Source organism: Dunckerocampus dactyliophorus, chromosome 1 (genome assembly GCF_027744805.1).
Source record: "Dunckerocampus dactyliophorus isolate RoL2022-P2 chromosome 1, RoL_Ddac_1.1, whole genome shotgun sequence".
NCBI classification, from domain to species: Eukaryota; Metazoa; Chordata; class Actinopteri; order Syngnathiformes; family Syngnathidae; genus Dunckerocampus; species Dunckerocampus dactyliophorus.
The window spans coordinates 6,527,771-6,542,724 of record NC_072819.1 but is presented as its reverse complement, the minus strand read 5'-3'; the positions used below and the strand labels follow the sequence as shown (position 1 = coordinate 6,542,724).

The following is a 14,954-nucleotide window of genomic DNA, read 5'->3' as shown; positions in this document are numbered from 1 at the left end:
GATGCAGATAGTAAGATACCTGCGCAGGTGAGTCCACGACAAATGGTCACGTTGCTGCATGCATAATTAATCAGGTGCAGAGAGTGACTGGCAGCTTGTTGTTAACTACATTTGTGTTCGACTAAAAGGCCTCATTAAAGCCCAGGAAAGGCGTGTTGGCATCACTGAAATAGCACACAAAGTAATAGTTGACTGTCTGTTTTACGTTGTGTATAGTAGATTAAATTCACGTTAAAAAAAACCAAACAAAACAGAACAGAAACATTGATTTGATTTTAAAACAGACTTAAAGAGAGTTATGTTAAACATTGAAACATTTCCGTGGTCCATTTAGGCTTTTTTTTTTATTTAATGTAATTTTATTTTTGGCAATACATTTTGATATATTTCAAAATACATGTATTCCATGTATTTATTTAATACATTTTATTTGTTTATATAGTTGTTTGTTTATATATTTAATTTCTATTTGTTTTAATATATTTTAAGTGTTAAAAAAATTACATTTCTGTGGTCAATTTGGGCTTTAAAAACGTTAAATATTTAATTAATATACTTTACTTTTTTTGTGGTTTTAATGCACTCACAAATTTATGCCATAAATATATAATTGTATAATATGTGGCCATTCAAAAAAATGATCAAATGAAATATGATATGAATAAGTGAAATATTTCTATGCTTGTTTTTTGTCCATGAAAAATAGCATTTTAATTATATTTAAAATCAGAAATAGAATAAATTGTACTTTTTGTATTTTACCTGACAAATACGTCAATAGAGTAAATATGTCATAGTAAGCAGTGGCTAAATGGTAAAAATAATATTTCTTAATTTTGACTAACTATACGTTACAAGAAGAAAGTTGACATAGTTATGCATAAATAAATTAAAAAGCTGCAATTTTACAGTATGAGAATTAAGCCAAAATATTAAAAGAACAAATGTTGTATTCTAAGGAGAAAAAGCGTAATTATACGAGAATAAACTCATAATATTCCGAGGGAAAAATAACCTTATTTTAGTTGAAATATTAAAGAAAAAGATTTGGGTTTTTTTTGTTTAAAGTCATAGTATTATGAGAAACAAGCTAAATATAATAAAGTTGTCATTTTTGGAAAATTGGGTTGAGGAGGAAGTAAATAAATTACTTATTATGGGAATAAAATAAAATGTGTTTTTAAAAAAACGGGGGAAAAAGAGCAAACAAGACTTTTTCACCATTCATATCACAAAGCTGAAATACTGTTTTTTTTTCTTGAAACATATACAAATAAATGTTTTTTAAAAATTCTTAATTTTTACTGCTTTTACTGTAACTGTTCCTATGCCTTTTTTTCAGTCGATAAAAAATATGAAAAAAAGAAAGAATTATTTTAAAATATATTTACATTGAAATACCACAAGAACGCACATTTTTCCAGCAAATTCATTTATATTTCCACTGAAATGAAAACTCAGAATATTTCTATTGAAATGGTAGCTTAATGCAATAAAAGTACAAGTGAATGCAGTTTCAAAGTAAGATGGAAAAAAAGTTGACTTTTAATGCAAATTTGTGTTGAAAAAGGACAGCAAAGCTTTGATGGGATTTTCCCCGCTTTTTTTTTTTTTTAAGCCAACCTGTCAGTCAACACCACTTGGACCCCCGCCCCCCCTTCCCCCAAGCCCCTCCCAGCCCCTCTTGCCCCTCCTCCTCTGGCAGCTGGTGTGTATAAAAGCTGCTTGGCACACACAGCAACACTTTACAACAGCACCATCATCATCACCATCATCATCATCCCATCATCACCACGGTTATTACTACTAGAAAGGAGGGAACCATGCCAGCCTCACCAGCCGACTTTGGAGCCTTCTTAGTGGACCGTAGCGTGCAGGGCCTGGGTCTGGGCCCCCCCGGCTACCAGCTTCCGGTTTTGGGGGTCCAGCAGCAGCTGGCGGCCATGGCGGCCGGCGTCCCCGTCTCTTACTCGGGACTACACGGATACAACCTGATCCACTTGGCGGCCCCCCCCCACCACCAGCGACACGTCACACACATGGTGAGCTCAACACACTTTCTTATTGCTTTTCACTTGCGCTGCTTTTCTGTTCTTTACGGTAATGAATGCACCAACTCCACCTTACACAACTTACTTTTTTTTTTTTTACATATATATTTTTTAAAAAATATTTTATTAGTTAAAATAAAAATAGTCTTTTTTTTTCTTAAATGTAAGCGACATACGTCCCTCCTGACTGAATATTTTGGTTAAAAAAAAACATGAAAATAAATAATATATAATTATAATATATAATTTGAGAAATTTTGACAAATATCTTCCAATATTTCACACTAATATTACTAATATTCTTACTTTTTTTTTTTTTTTTACATTTTTAGTCAGTCAGAAAGAGACACTTTTATTCCATTTATTTTGTATGCATACATAATAAAAATAAAACATTTATAGGATCGTCCATTATTGGATTATTGAATTGATCTTTTTTTTGTGTTTGTTTTAATCCGAAACCCCAACTTTTCTGGCAAGCGGGGGGTAACTCATTTGTGCGATGTGCTTTTCATTGGACAGCAACGAAAACGGTTGTTTTATTATTTCATATGAAATGAAACGATTAAAAAAATGCTGAATTACACTTAAAAATGAAAAAAAGACGAATAAAAACATCGCACAGTTGGCACGTTGAGGTAAAATTGTCCAAAAGCTCAGTGTTCCGTGTGCTGAAACACTTTTTTCAAATGTTGAAAAATACCAAATAATAATAATAATAATAATCATAATAATAATAACATCATTTCAATGAATAAAATCATGTGGAAAAAATATCAAATAAAATACTGTAAAATAATAAATAAATTACCTTTAATAAATAAAATAATGTAGAAAAATATAAAATAAGAAATATTACAGCAGTACATTAATTTTAATTAGTAGAAATATGAAATAAATAAAATAAATAGAATAAGAGACAAATGTGAAATAAAGTGATGTAAAGTAAATTAAATAATAAAATAATTGTAATAAGTAAAATAATATAGTAAAATAAATGTATACAAATAATTCTAATAAAGTACAAAAATAAATAAAATCATGTAGTGTTGAAATACATCAAATAAAATACTGTCAAATATATAAATTACAATAATAAACACAAAATCAAATCAATGTAAAATATATATTACATATATTACATAATCATAATAATAAATACTGTAAAATCAAATAAATAAAATAATGTAAAAAAATATATTAAATAAGTAAAATCATTTTACTTTGTAGAAAAACATGACATAATAAATCAAATAGTTCCGAAAATATGAAATAACTGAAGTAATGTTTTTAAAAAATCAAACAAAACTAAACTAAACTAAATAGAATGCATGAGGCCCCCCCCCCCCATCTGGGCCGCACTCCACCAGTTGAAGACCTATGGAACGTAAATTTGTTTGTTTGTGGTTTCCAGGGCAACGCCTTCGACCTGAAGACCACAGCCGCCTCCCCCTACCACCATGCCCTTCTGGCCCGCGGCGGCCCCTTCTTCTCGCCATACCGGCCCGGACCGGTGGAGGAGCCCGGGCGCGGAGGGGCCAAGGTGGCCACCCGTGAGAGCACGGGGGCGCTGAAGGCGTGGCTGAGCGAGCACCTGAAGAACCCGTACCCCACCAAGGGCGAGAAGGTCATGCTGGCCATCATCACCAAGATGAGCCTGACGCAGGTCTCCACCTGGTTCGCCAACGCCCGCCGCCGCCTCAAGAAGGAGAACCGGGTCAGCTGGGCCTCGTCCAGGTCCAAATCTGACGAGGAGGACGAGGAGCAGGAGAGCGATGAGGAGGAGGAGGAGGAGGAGGAGGAAGAGCCTCTGAGGAGATGTGGTGACGAGGAGCAGCAGCCTGAGGTCAGAACACAGGAGAAAACCTCGGAGGTGACGGAGCCCCAGCCGGCGGCGTCCCCTCTGGACGGCAAAGACACACCCAAGCCCAAAATCTGGTCGCTGGCTGAGACCGCCACGTCAGCGCCGGTGAAGACGGAGCGCACGTACCAGACCGCCGGGAGGGTGTGGGCAGAGTGGGCCTCCAGGGGCGCCCTGCTGGTCCCCGCCCCATACGCCCAAATCCACTGAGGACCCAGAAGGACGATGTCCAACGTCGTCCAACGAAAGCATCCGTGCACTTTAAGCTCTCAGACTGAACGCATTCTACCCCAAAAATAAGAAAACAAATAAACACCAAAGATCTTTCTAAGTGTAAATAAATGTACATTATTTTTAATAAGCCTGTAAATTATCTCGCCATCTGTACAAAATGTTTTACTTTAATAAAAATGAATCCAAGACAAAGATGTTGACTTTATTTTAGGTATTCTACTTTTACAAAGATAACAATTACATTTTTAAGTCTGTTTCAAAAATATTAAATGAACAATATTTCAACTATGTCATGAAATAATACTTTTACATTTTTTAATGCCCCATTTCTAATATACTGTACAGTATATATGCATACTGTACATATGAATATATAAATAACAATACAAAAGTAATTGTTGCATTGAACAAATACATTGAAAATTATTTTGCCGAAATTTGGCCGAAATTCGACTTGCATTTTGAATTGTATTAAAAAATCTACATTAAATGAACAATATCTCAATTATGGTTTGCTTTTTTAATTATATGAAAAAATATATTAAATGCTTTAATTATATCTTGAAATAAAAGTTTTACATTTTTTTAAATGATGCATTTGTAAAAACACATTTACATGGAAATTAAATCTATATAACAATACAAAAAAAGATTATTGCATTTTAAAAATACATTAAAAAGTACCTAAAAATCTGCTTTTAAGACGATAACTATTTCATTCTTAATTGTATTTTAAAGAAATATTACATGATGATGCAATATCGTAGTTTAAACGATACATTTATTCAAAAATATATAAGAAAACCAAAATAACGATGCAAATAATTGCAGAAAAAAGTAGAAGCATTCATTAAAAAAGTAAAAGTACCTAAAGTTCTGCTTTTACAAAAAAACTCACAAATGAATTGTTTCAATGATGCCATAAAATAATAATTTTACTTAAAAAAAGATACTTTCAAAAAAAAAAATAGTGACAAAAATAACAACACAAATAATTATTGTATTGAAAAAAATAAACATTTATTTAAAAAAACAATCTCAATGTTTTTATTATATAACAATTCTTCAAGGAAACATCATTTGAAACAGCGATGCTCAGGTTGGGAAAGGTATTGCTCAATAACTGCATTTTAAAAATTGCTATTTATCGTTTTTACATTTTATTTTTTAATATTTTAATATAATTACGGCCAAAATATTAGAAGCAATACAGCTGCAAGTACAGCATGACATGCTAAGAAATGAGCATTATGATCCTTGTAAAGGCAAATATTCTGCCTTTACAAGGATCATAATGCTCATTATTGATCATATATTCATTGATCATTCATATATTGATTGATATATTGATTGGACTGTAAGTGGAGTTAATGATGTCTTTGAAATGAAGTCAAATGTGAGCACAAAAGGTTTTGCGGGTAAAAGATGAGAAGATTGTTTTGTTTTGTTTCTTTCCTTTTCTTTTTCTTTTCAAACCTGTGAATGCAGTTTGATGTTTTTTCTTTTCCAAACAGGCTCAGTCGTGTTTCCATGTAAATTGGTTCCTCCACGCGGGGACAAAGAGGGACCCTGGAAGTTGTCTTCCTTGTTTTGGTCCCTTGATGCTAATGAAGATTAGCTCCCACAACAAACTGATGAATACGAGACACTTCAACCTGATTACTGGCCTTTTAGGTGCACGCACACGCTGCTCTTAATCAAGTCATCAATCAGGACCACGGAGCTTTCAGTTCTTCGTCTTGGCGAGACATTTTGGGCATCCAACTTTTGGGGAAAATTCAAAGCAAGCTCCATAAAGGAATGCATGCTTGGAAGAGTTTGGTGTGAAAGAACTACATTAGGTCCAGCTTCAGCGACCTCTGACCTCTCACATTCTTGTGTAAAATTGTTAAAACATTGTGTAAAAAGGCTTCCCACAAGACTTTTTTTTCTATACCGCTTCAGGGTCACAGGGGTATGCTGGAGCCTATCCCAGCTGACTTCGGGCGACAGGCGGGGTACACCCTGGACTGTCGCAGGGCACATATAGACAAACAACCATTCACACTCACATTCATACCTATGGACAATTTAGAGTCTCCAATTAACCTAACGTCCAGGCTTTTGGACCCGGAGAAAATCCACGCACGCACGGGGAAACTCCACCCACACTCCCACTCCCAAGGGAGAATCGAACCCAAGTCTTCCTGATCTCCAGACTGTTACTGTTGTGTTGGCCACCATACTAACCACTAGACCACCATTACTTTTGTTGACACAAACAGCTTTTCTTTTATTTTAAAATGACACAAATGTGGAAAATTCGCGTTATTTTCTTGTTTTTTTTAAGTTGCAGACCACTTTCATGTCCACGAAGACTTGTCCAAATACTTTTGTTGTTTTCCTGCTGTCATGCTTTTCCGACATATGCCACCATCGTGTGGCCGTAGACGGTAACTGCAACAAGCCGTCTTTCAGAGAGCGTGTGCTTTTTTTAATTGCTCAGCGACGTCATATATAAATAAATGAATAATAATAATAACAAGTAAGTAATAATCATAATAATAGTAAATTTAATACATAATTAATTATATAAACACATAAATAATGAAAAATAGTCATAACAATAAAATCAATACTTTTGTCCACTCCTGATGTTGTTCAGATTTCCACCATCTGCCGCCATCGTGTGGTCATGAACAGTAATTGCAACGGGCAGTCTTTAAAAGGAGGATGCGTTAAAAAAAAGGGTCAGCGACGTCATATACTTTAATGTGAAAAAATAACGTAAATAATACTAATAAAATGTATACAATTAATACAATGCAATACATTAAAGTGATAAATAATACAAATAAATGAAATCATCACCGTTGTCCACTCCTATGTTTTTACGCTTCTACATCTACCGTCATCGTGTGGTTATAAACGGTAACTGCAACAAGCCTTCTTTAATACCTGCATGTTTTTTTTAACAGCAACTTCATGCAAATTTGATATCAATAAATAATGTTTTCATGTTTTCATGCTTCCTCTGCCGCCGTCGCGTGGTCATGAACAGTAACTGCAAAAAGCCGTCTTTGAATGGGAGCGTGCTTTTTTTTTAATTGGTCAGTGACGTCATATAATCTTAAACACAATAAATAAATCCCACGTACAAATAAATCTTTTAACTAATAAATATTTAATTACGTAAAAACATAATAAATGATGAAGAATAATAAATAAAGTCAATACGTTTGTCTACTCCTGTTTGTTGTCGAGCTTCCAACATCTGTCGCCATCGTGTGGCCATGAACGGTCATTGCAACAGACAGTCTTTTAAAAAAAGCCATATGCGTACATATATATTTTATTAGTTTAGTTTATTGGTTTATATATACATTTAAATACAATACAATTACATACAATACAATACACACAATAAAAGATAAAAGCACAAGCATCAAAGTTTATTTGGTGAAGTAAGAACAACAATTTAGACATGTAACCCAACAATGAAACATCATTCACTGTGCAGCGGAGTTAAATACGTTTATGTTGAAAGCAGATGTTATTTCAACAAACATTCAAACGTTTAGAAGTGTATGTTATTTATTTGACCAGTTAGCTATTGGGGCGTAGCGTTTGGGAGGTGTGTGCAAAACAATGCCTTCAAAAGGTGCCACGGCGATGGCGGCTCACAAAGACTTTTCACTCAACAAAGTCCCGCTTTGAGATTCCTGGCGGGAGAGGACTTCGCTTTTACCGTTCTCCTGCGTCACGTAGTTTCCGTTATCTGTGAAAAGAAGACCTCCAGTGACCGCCAGGTTCGGACCGTCCTCGTTTTCCTCAGGAACCCCCGTGCCGCCTTCCTCCATCGAAGGCTGCGGCATGTCGGCTTCTGGGACCGCGTCAGCGGTTTGCCTGTCAAGGAGGGCTTTCTCTTCTCTGGGGGGGTCATTGTCACACTGCACACATGCCTCAACGCAGCCCTGTGGACGCCATACATGCACTGTAGATCTACGACATATAGATAGAGGACGTGTTCATGGTGTTGGGAACTGTTTTACCTTTCCTTTTGACTCCTCTTTTCGACCTGCAAAACACAAAAGACACAAAAAACATTTCTTGAAAATAATATTAATTAATAAAAATAAGTATTGACTTTTCTCCAAAACAAATTTTTTCTTGTTTTTTTCTTTCTAATATGTATTTATATCATATTTATACAGTATGTGTATATAATATATATTTCCAAAAATCTTACTTTCTCTGGGAAATGATACTCTTAATGAAAAAGGTATGCCTGTATGTTGTACAAACACGGACACACTTCCTTCTACTTTTGTTTTTCTTGAAACTTTTGTTTTTCACTCATCTTACGAATACCCAACCAGTGTTGCGCTTGCTTATTTTTTTTAACATTTTTTTTCTCTCCCAAAAATGAAAAAAAAATGTCCTCACCAATTTCATTCATTCCATTTTTACCTTAAAAAGTTGACTTTGTCTTGAAAATATATGACTTCTTTCACAAAAATGAATATTCCTTTTAAGATACACATTTTTTGGGTGAAAAATATATTTTAAAAATATGTAGAAAAATAAATATCTGCCGAGAATAATTTTTTCTGAAGATGTGATGCTCAAAAACATACGATTATCTTGAACGAAATTGAACAATACCATAAAGTACAATTTTTCTAGCGATAAAATCCTATTTGAGAAGAACGCTGCTTTTATTTGCAGCTGAAGATTTTAGAAGACAAAAAGGTCATATTTTTAAGAAAAAAAGTATGTTACATGTCTTGAAAAAAGATTTCTAGAAAATAATGGTTTGTAGAAAATGAATAACAACATTGGGAAATGCATGATTTGTTTTGAAGAAAATGAATTTTGACTTTTTCCCCAAGGACATTTTTTTTTCTTGAAAAAAAGACTTTTCTCAAAAAGGTTACATTTCCCAACGATAAAAAAAATCCTGTTTCCAAGAAAATAACTGTTATTAACGGTTAGAAAAAACATTGACGAAAAAAGGTACAGTTTTCTAAAAGTGAACTTTTCTCTTTTGTCTTTTTGTTGGGCCACCTCAGAAGCCTTGTTAGTGCAGTAGGTAGCGTGTCAGTCTCATAATCTGAAGGTCGTGAGTTCGACCCTCACACGGGGCAGCCATGTTTCTTTAACCGAGTTCGAGTCCCTTTACAGTCATAGTTTTGTCAGTGGTTGAAGCTGTTTTACTACAGTCCGCCAAGATAAGATAAGACAGTCTTTCTTTTGTTTTTTTTTTCTAGGACCTATTCGTCAGCGAACTTATTTTGCTGACGCACAGTGCGTCAGCGAACTTATTTCGCTGACGAAGCTCTTCGGATGAGGAGCGAAACGTCCGACACCTTCTTCACAGAAGTACAGATGACGTCTCAAGAAGCCTTTTCCTCCCTTTACAGTCATAGTTTTGTCAGTGGTTGAAGCTGTTTTACTACAGTCCGCCAAGATGAGATAAAACAGTCTTTCTTTTGTCTTTTTTTTTGACCACTTTGAAGCCTCGTTAGCGCAGTAGGTAGCGCGTCAGTCTCATAATCTGAAGGTCGTGAGTTTGACCCTCACATGGGGCAGCCATGTTTCTTTAACCGAGTTCGAGTCCCTTTACAGTCATAGCTTTATCAGTGGTTGAAGCTGTTTTACTACAGTCCGCCAAGTTGAGATAAGACAGTCTTTCTTTTGTATTTTTTTTTCTGGGCCCCTTTGAAGCCTCGTTAGCGCAGTAGGTAGCGCGTCAGTCTCATAATCTGAAGGTCGTGAGTTCGACCCTCACACATTTACAGTCATAGTTTTGTCAGTGGTTGAAGCTGTTTTACTACAGTCCGCCAAGATAAGATAAGACAGTCTTTCTTTTGTTTTTTTTTTCTAGGACCCATTTGAAGACTTGTTAGCACAGTAGGTAGCGCGTCAGTCTCATAATCTGAAGGTTGTGAGTTTGATCCTCACATGTTTTGTTAAGCAGGTTCGAGTCCCTTCACAGGTAATTTTTTTCAGTGGTAGAAGTTCTTTTACGACAGTCTGCCAAGATAAGACAGTCTTTTGGGTATTTTTTGGCGTTTTTGAGAAGGTGTTGTCGATTTTTCTAAAATAAATTAGCAAATCTAATTTTTGAATTAAAATAATTTAAAAAATATATATTTTTAAGAAAAAGGCAGTAGGTAGCGCGTCAGTCTCATAATCCGAAGGTCGTGAGTTCGACCCTCACACGGGGCAGCCATGTTTCTTTAAAGCGAGTTCGAGTCCCCTTACAGTCATAGTTTTGTCAGTGGTTGAAGCTGTTTTAGTACAGTCCGCCAAGATGAGATAAGACAGTCTTTCTTTTGTCTTTTTTTTTTGGACCCCTTTGAAGCTTCGTTAGCGCAGTAGGTAGCACGTCAGTATTATAATCTGAAGGTCGTGAGTTCAACCCTCACATGGGGCAGTCATGTTTCTTTAACCGAGTTCGAGTCCCTTTACAGCCATAGCGTCTGTGTAGGCTCTCAGTCGTACAGGAGTTACCAGCACTTATTAGTGCGTCAGCGAACTTATTTCGCTGACGAAGCTCTTCAGATGAGGAGCGAAACGTCCGACACCTTCTTCACAGAAGTACAGATGACGTCTCAAGAAGCCTTTTCCTCCCTTTACAGTCATAGTTTTGTCAGTGGTTGAAGCTGTTTTACTACAGTCTGCCAAGATGAGATAAGACAGTCTTTCTTTTGTCTTTTTTTTTGGCACCCTTTCAAGCCTCGTTAGCGCAGTAGGTAGCGCGTCAGTCTCATAATCTGAAGGTCGTGAGTTCGACCCTCACACGGGGCAGCCATGTTTCTTTAAAGCGAGTTCGAGTCCCCTTACAGTCATAGTTTTGTCAGTGGTTGAAGCTGTTTTATTACAGTCTGCCAAGATGAGATAAGACAGTCTTTCTTTTGTCTTTTTTTTTTTGGACCCCTTTGAAGCCTCGTTAGCGCAGTAGGTAGTGCGTCAGTCTCATAATCTGAAGGTCGTGAGTTCGATCCTCACACGGGGCAGCTGTGTTTTGTTAAGCAGGTTCGAGTCCCTTCACAGTCATAGTTTTGTCAGTGGTTGAAGCTGTTTTACTACAGTCCGCCAAGATGAGATAAGACAGTCTTTCTTTTGTCTTTTTTTTTTTGAACACTTTGAAGCCTCGTTAGCGCAGTAGGTAGTGCGTCAGTCTCATAATCTGAAGGTCGTGAGTTCGATCCTCACATGGGGCAGCTGTGTTTTGTTAAGTAGGTTCGAGTCCCTTCACAGTCATAGTTTTGTCAGTGGTTGAAGCTGTTTTACGACAGTCCGCCAAGATGAGATAAGACAGTCTTTCTTTTGTCTTTTTTTTTGGCACCCTTTCAAGCCTCGTTAGCGCAGTAGGTAGCGCGTCAGTCTCATAATCTGAAGGTTGTGAGTTTGACCCTCACATGGGGCAGCCATGTTTCTTTAAAGCGAGTTCGAGTCCCTTTATAGTCATAGTTTTGTCAGTGGTTGAAGCTGTTTTACTACAGGCCGCCAAGATGAGATACGACAGTCTTTCTTTTGTCTTTTTTTTTTTGACCACTTTGAAGCCTCGTTAGCGCAGTAGGTAGCGCGTCAGTCTCATAATCTGAAGGTCGTGAGTTTGACCCTCACATGGGGCAGCCATGTTTCTTTAACCGAGTTCGAGTCCCTTTACAGTCATAGCTTTATCAGTGGTTGAAGCTGTTTTACTACAGTCCGCCAAGTTGAGATAAGACAGTCTTTCTTTTGTCTTTTTTTTTGGCACCCTTTCAAGCCTCGTTAGCGCAGTAGGTAGCGCGTCAGTCTCATAATCTGAAGGTTGTGAGTTTGACCCTCACATGGGGCAGCCATGTTTCTTTAAAGCGAGTTCGAGTCCCTTTATAGTCATAGTTTTGTCAGTGGTTGAAGCTGTTTTACTACAGGCCGCCAAGATGAGATATGACAGTCTTTCTTTTGTCTTTTTTTTTTTGACCACTTTGAAGCCTCGTTAGCGCAGTAGGTAGCGCGTCAGTCTCATAATCTGAAGGTCGTGAGTTTGACCCTCACATGGGGCAGCCATGTTTCTTTAACCGAGTTCGAGTCCCTTTACAGTCATAGCTTTATCAGTGGTTGAAGCTGTTTTACTACAGTCCGCCAAGTTGAGATAAGACAGTCTTTCTTTTGTATTTTTTTTTCTGGGCCCCTTTGAAGCCTCGTTAGTGCAGTAGGTAGCGCGTCAGTCTCATAATCTGAAGGTCGTGAGTTCGACCCTCACACATTTACAGTCATAGTTTGGTCAGTGGTTGAAGCTGTTTTACTACAGTCCGCCAAGATGAGATAAAACAGTCTTTCTTTTGTCTTTTTTTTTTTGGACCCCTTTGAAGCCTCGTTAGCGCAGTAGGTAGCGCGTCAGTCTCATAATCTGAAGGTCGTGAGTTCGACCCTCACACGGGGCAGCCATGTTTTTTTAAAGCGAGTTCGAGTCCCTTCACAGTCATAGTTTTGTCAGTGGTTGAAGCTGTTTTAGTACAGTCCGCCAAGATGAGATAAGACAGTCTTTCTTTTGTCTTTTTTTTTTGGACCCCTTTGAAGCTTCGTTAGCGCAGTAGGTAGCACGTCAGTATTATAATCTGAAGGTCGTGAGTTCAACCCTCATATGGGGCAGTCATGTTTCTTTAACCGAGTTCGAGTCCCTTTACAGCCATAGCGTCTGTGTAGGCTCTCAGTCGTACAGGAGTTACCAGCACTTATTAGTGCGTCAGCGAACTTATTTCGCTGACGAAGCTCTTCAGATGAGGAGCGAAACGTCCGACACCTTCTTCACAGAAGTACAGATGACGTCTCAAGAAGCCTTTTCCTCCCTTTACAGTCATAGTTTTGTCAGTGGTTGAAGCTGTTTTACTACAGTCTGCCAAGATGAGATAAGACAGTCTTTCTTTTGTCTTTTTTTTGGGGTTCCTTTGAAGCCTCGTTAGCGCAGTAGGTAGCGCGTCAGTCTCATAATCTGAAGGTCGTGAGTTCGACCCTCACACGGGGCAGCCATGTTTCTTTAAAGCGAGTTCGAGTCCCCTTACAGTCATAGTTTTGTCAGTGGTTGAAGCTGTTTTACTACAGTCCGCCAAGATGAGATAAGACAGTCTTTCTTTTGTCTTTTTTTTTTCGGACCCCTTTGAAGCCTCATTAGCGCAGTAGGTAGTGCGTCAGTCTCATAATCTGAAGGTCGTGAGTTCGATCCTCACACGGGGTAGCTGTGTTTTGTTAAGCAGGTTCGAGTCCCTTCACAGTCATAGTTTTGTCAGTGGTTGAAGCTGTTTTACTACAGTCCGCCAAGATGAGATAAGACAGTCTTTCTTTTGTCTTTTTTTTTGGGGTTCCTTTGAAGCCTCGTTAGCGCAGTAGGTAGTGCGTCAGTCTCATAATCTGAAGGTCGTGAGTTCGATCCTCACACGGGGCAGCTGTGTTTTGTTAAGTAGGTTCGAGTCCCTTCACAGTCATAGTTTTGTCAGTGGTTGAAGCTGTTTTACTACAGGCCGCCAAGATGAGATACGACAGTCTTTCTTTTGTCTTTTTTTTTTGACCACTTTGAAGCCTCGTTAGCGCAGTAGGTAGCGCGTCAGTCTCATAATCTGAAGGTCGTGAGTTTGACCCTCACATGGGGCAGCCATGTTTCTTTAACCGAGTTCGAGTCCCTTTACAGCCATAGCGTCTGTGTAGGCTCTCAGTCGTACAGGAGTTACCAGCACTTATTAGTGCGTCAGCGAACTTATTTCGCTGACGAAGCTCTTCGGATGAGGAGCGAAACGTCCGACAACTTCTTCACAGAAGTACAGATGACGTCTCAAGAAGCCTTTTCCTCCCTTTACAGTCATAGTTTTGTCAGTGGTTGAAGCTGTTTTACTACAGGCCGCCAAGATGAGATACGACAGTCTTTCTTTTGTCTTTTTTTTTGGCACCCTTTCAAGCCTCGTTAGCGCAGTAGGTAGCGCGTCAGTCTCATAATCTGAAGGTCGTGAGTTCGACCCTCACACGGGGCAGCCATGTTTTTTTAAAGCGAGTTCGAGTCCCTTCACAGTCATAGTTTTGTCAGTGGTTGAAGCTGTTTTACTACAGTCCGCCAAGATGAGATAAAACAGTCTTTCTTTTGTCTTTTTTTTTTGACCACTTTGAAGCCTCGTTAGCGCAGTAGGTAGCGCGTCAGTCTCATAATCTGAAGGTCGTGAGTTTGACCCTCACATGGGGCAGCCATGTTTCTTTAACCGAGTTCGAGTCCCTTTACAGCCATAGCGTCTGTGTAGGCTCTCAGTCGTACAGGAGTTACCAGCACTTATTAGTGCGTCAGCGAACTTATTTCGCTGACGAAGCTCTTCGGATGAGGAGCGAAACGTCCGACAACTTCTTCACAGAAGTACAGATGACGTCTCAAGAAGCCTTTTCCTCCCTTTACAGTCATAGTTTTGTCAGTGGTTGAAGCTGTTTTACTACAGTCTGCCAAGATGAGATAAGACAGTCTTTCTTTTGTCTTTTTTTTTGGCACCCTTTCAAGCCTCGTTAGCGCAGTAGGTAGCGCGTCAGTCTCATAATCTGAAGGTCGTGAGTTCGACCCTCACACGGGGCAGCCATGTTTCTTTAAAGCGAGTTCGAGTCCCCTTACAGTCATAGTTTTGTCAGTGGTTGAAGCTGTTTTACTACAGTCCGCCAAGATGAGATAAGACAGTCTTTCTTTTGTCTTTTTTTTTTTGGACCCCTTTGAAGCCTCGTTAGCGCAGTAGGTAGTGCGTCAGTCTCATAATCTGAAGGTCGTGAGTTCGATCCTCACACGGGGCAGCTGTGTTTTGTTAAGCAGGTTC

The 14,954-nt window shown here is 38.2% G+C and overlaps 2 protein-coding genes and 19 non-coding genes across 22 annotated transcripts in view; 20 read left to right on the top strand and 1 right to left on the bottom strand.

Moving 5' to 3' along the window:
* Positions 1-1,759: 1,759 nt before the first annotated feature.
* irx7 (iroquois homeobox 7) lies at positions 1,760-4,327 on the top strand. Its single transcript, XM_054786570.1, has 2 exons — positions 1,760-2,042; positions 3,466-4,327. Exons 1-2 carry the CDS (start codon positions 1,824-1,826, stop codon positions 4,120-4,122), a joined length of 876 nt encoding a protein of 291 aa, XP_054642545.1. The 5' UTR covers positions 1,760-1,823; the 3' UTR covers positions 4,123-4,327.
* A 3,160-nt stretch (positions 4,328-7,487) lies between these two features.
* cd40 (CD40 molecule, TNF receptor superfamily member 5) overlaps positions 7,488-14,954 on the bottom strand; it is a 29,197-nt gene continuing 21,730 nt past the window's right edge. The window contains exons 9-10 of one of the 2 annotated variants that reach the window (XM_054791862.1): positions 8,178-8,203; positions 7,488-8,099 (exon numbers count right to left, since the gene is read on the bottom strand). In XM_054791862.1, the coding sequence (XP_054647837.1) occupies positions 7,806-8,099; positions 8,178-8,203 (320 nt within the window). In that variant the 3' untranslated portion in view covers positions 7,488-7,805. The remainder of the gene's footprint in view (positions 8,100-8,177; positions 8,204-14,954) is intronic. The other variant, XM_054791869.1, reaches the window with a different exon arrangement.
* trnam-cau (transfer RNA methionine (anticodon CAU)) lies at positions 9,200-9,272 on the top strand. Its single transcript has one exon. It is a non-coding gene; the product is annotated as a tRNA-Met (tRNA).
* On the top strand, positions 9,644-9,716 carry trnam-cau (transfer RNA methionine (anticodon CAU)). Its single transcript has one exon. It is a non-coding gene; the product is annotated as a tRNA-Met (tRNA).
* trnai-uau (transfer RNA isoleucine (anticodon UAU)) lies at positions 10,492-10,564 on the top strand. Its single transcript has one exon. It is a non-coding gene; the product is annotated as a tRNA-Ile (tRNA).
* trnam-cau (transfer RNA methionine (anticodon CAU)) lies at positions 10,866-10,938 on the top strand. Its single transcript has one exon. It is a non-coding gene; the product is annotated as a tRNA-Met (tRNA).
* trnam-cau (transfer RNA methionine (anticodon CAU)) lies at positions 11,075-11,147 on the top strand. Its single transcript has one exon. It is a non-coding gene; the product is annotated as a tRNA-Met (tRNA).
* trnam-cau (transfer RNA methionine (anticodon CAU)) lies at positions 11,282-11,354 on the top strand. Its single transcript has one exon. It is a non-coding gene; the product is annotated as a tRNA-Met (tRNA).
* On the top strand, positions 11,488-11,560 carry trnam-cau (transfer RNA methionine (anticodon CAU)). Its single transcript has one exon. It is a non-coding gene; the product is annotated as a tRNA-Met (tRNA).
* trnam-cau (transfer RNA methionine (anticodon CAU)) lies at positions 11,696-11,768 on the top strand. The gene has a single exon. It is a non-coding gene; the product is annotated as a tRNA-Met (tRNA).
* Positions 11,902-11,974, top strand: trnam-cau (transfer RNA methionine (anticodon CAU)). Its single transcript has one exon. It is a non-coding gene; the product is annotated as a tRNA-Met (tRNA).
* On the top strand, positions 12,110-12,182 carry trnam-cau (transfer RNA methionine (anticodon CAU)). Its single transcript has one exon. It is a non-coding gene; the product is annotated as a tRNA-Met (tRNA).
* On the top strand, positions 12,491-12,563 carry trnam-cau (transfer RNA methionine (anticodon CAU)). The gene has a single exon. It is a non-coding gene; the product is annotated as a tRNA-Met (tRNA).
* On the top strand, positions 13,073-13,145 carry trnam-cau (transfer RNA methionine (anticodon CAU)). Its single transcript has one exon. It is a non-coding gene; the product is annotated as a tRNA-Met (tRNA).
* trnam-cau (transfer RNA methionine (anticodon CAU)) lies at positions 13,282-13,354 on the top strand. Its single transcript has one exon. It is a non-coding gene; the product is annotated as a tRNA-Met (tRNA).
* Positions 13,489-13,561, top strand: trnam-cau (transfer RNA methionine (anticodon CAU)). Its single transcript has one exon. It is a non-coding gene; the product is annotated as a tRNA-Met (tRNA).
* Positions 13,695-13,767, top strand: trnam-cau (transfer RNA methionine (anticodon CAU)). Its single transcript has one exon. It is a non-coding gene; the product is annotated as a tRNA-Met (tRNA).
* trnam-cau (transfer RNA methionine (anticodon CAU)) lies at positions 14,069-14,141 on the top strand. Its single transcript has one exon. It is a non-coding gene; the product is annotated as a tRNA-Met (tRNA).
* trnam-cau (transfer RNA methionine (anticodon CAU)) lies at positions 14,276-14,348 on the top strand. The gene has a single exon. It is a non-coding gene; the product is annotated as a tRNA-Met (tRNA).
* Positions 14,650-14,722, top strand: trnam-cau (transfer RNA methionine (anticodon CAU)). Its single transcript has one exon. It is a non-coding gene; the product is annotated as a tRNA-Met (tRNA).
* Positions 14,859-14,931, top strand: trnam-cau (transfer RNA methionine (anticodon CAU)). The gene has a single exon. It is a non-coding gene; the product is annotated as a tRNA-Met (tRNA).

Coding starts and splice junctions, on each gene's coding strand:
- irx7 (XM_054786570.1), top strand. CDS start 1,824: ATGCCAGCCTCACCAGCCGACTTTGGAGCCTTCTTAGTGGACCGTAGC. Junction 2,043..3,465: donor AGCGACACGTCACACACATG/GTGAGCTCAACA, acceptor TGTGGTTTCCAG/GGCAACGCCTTCGACCTGAA.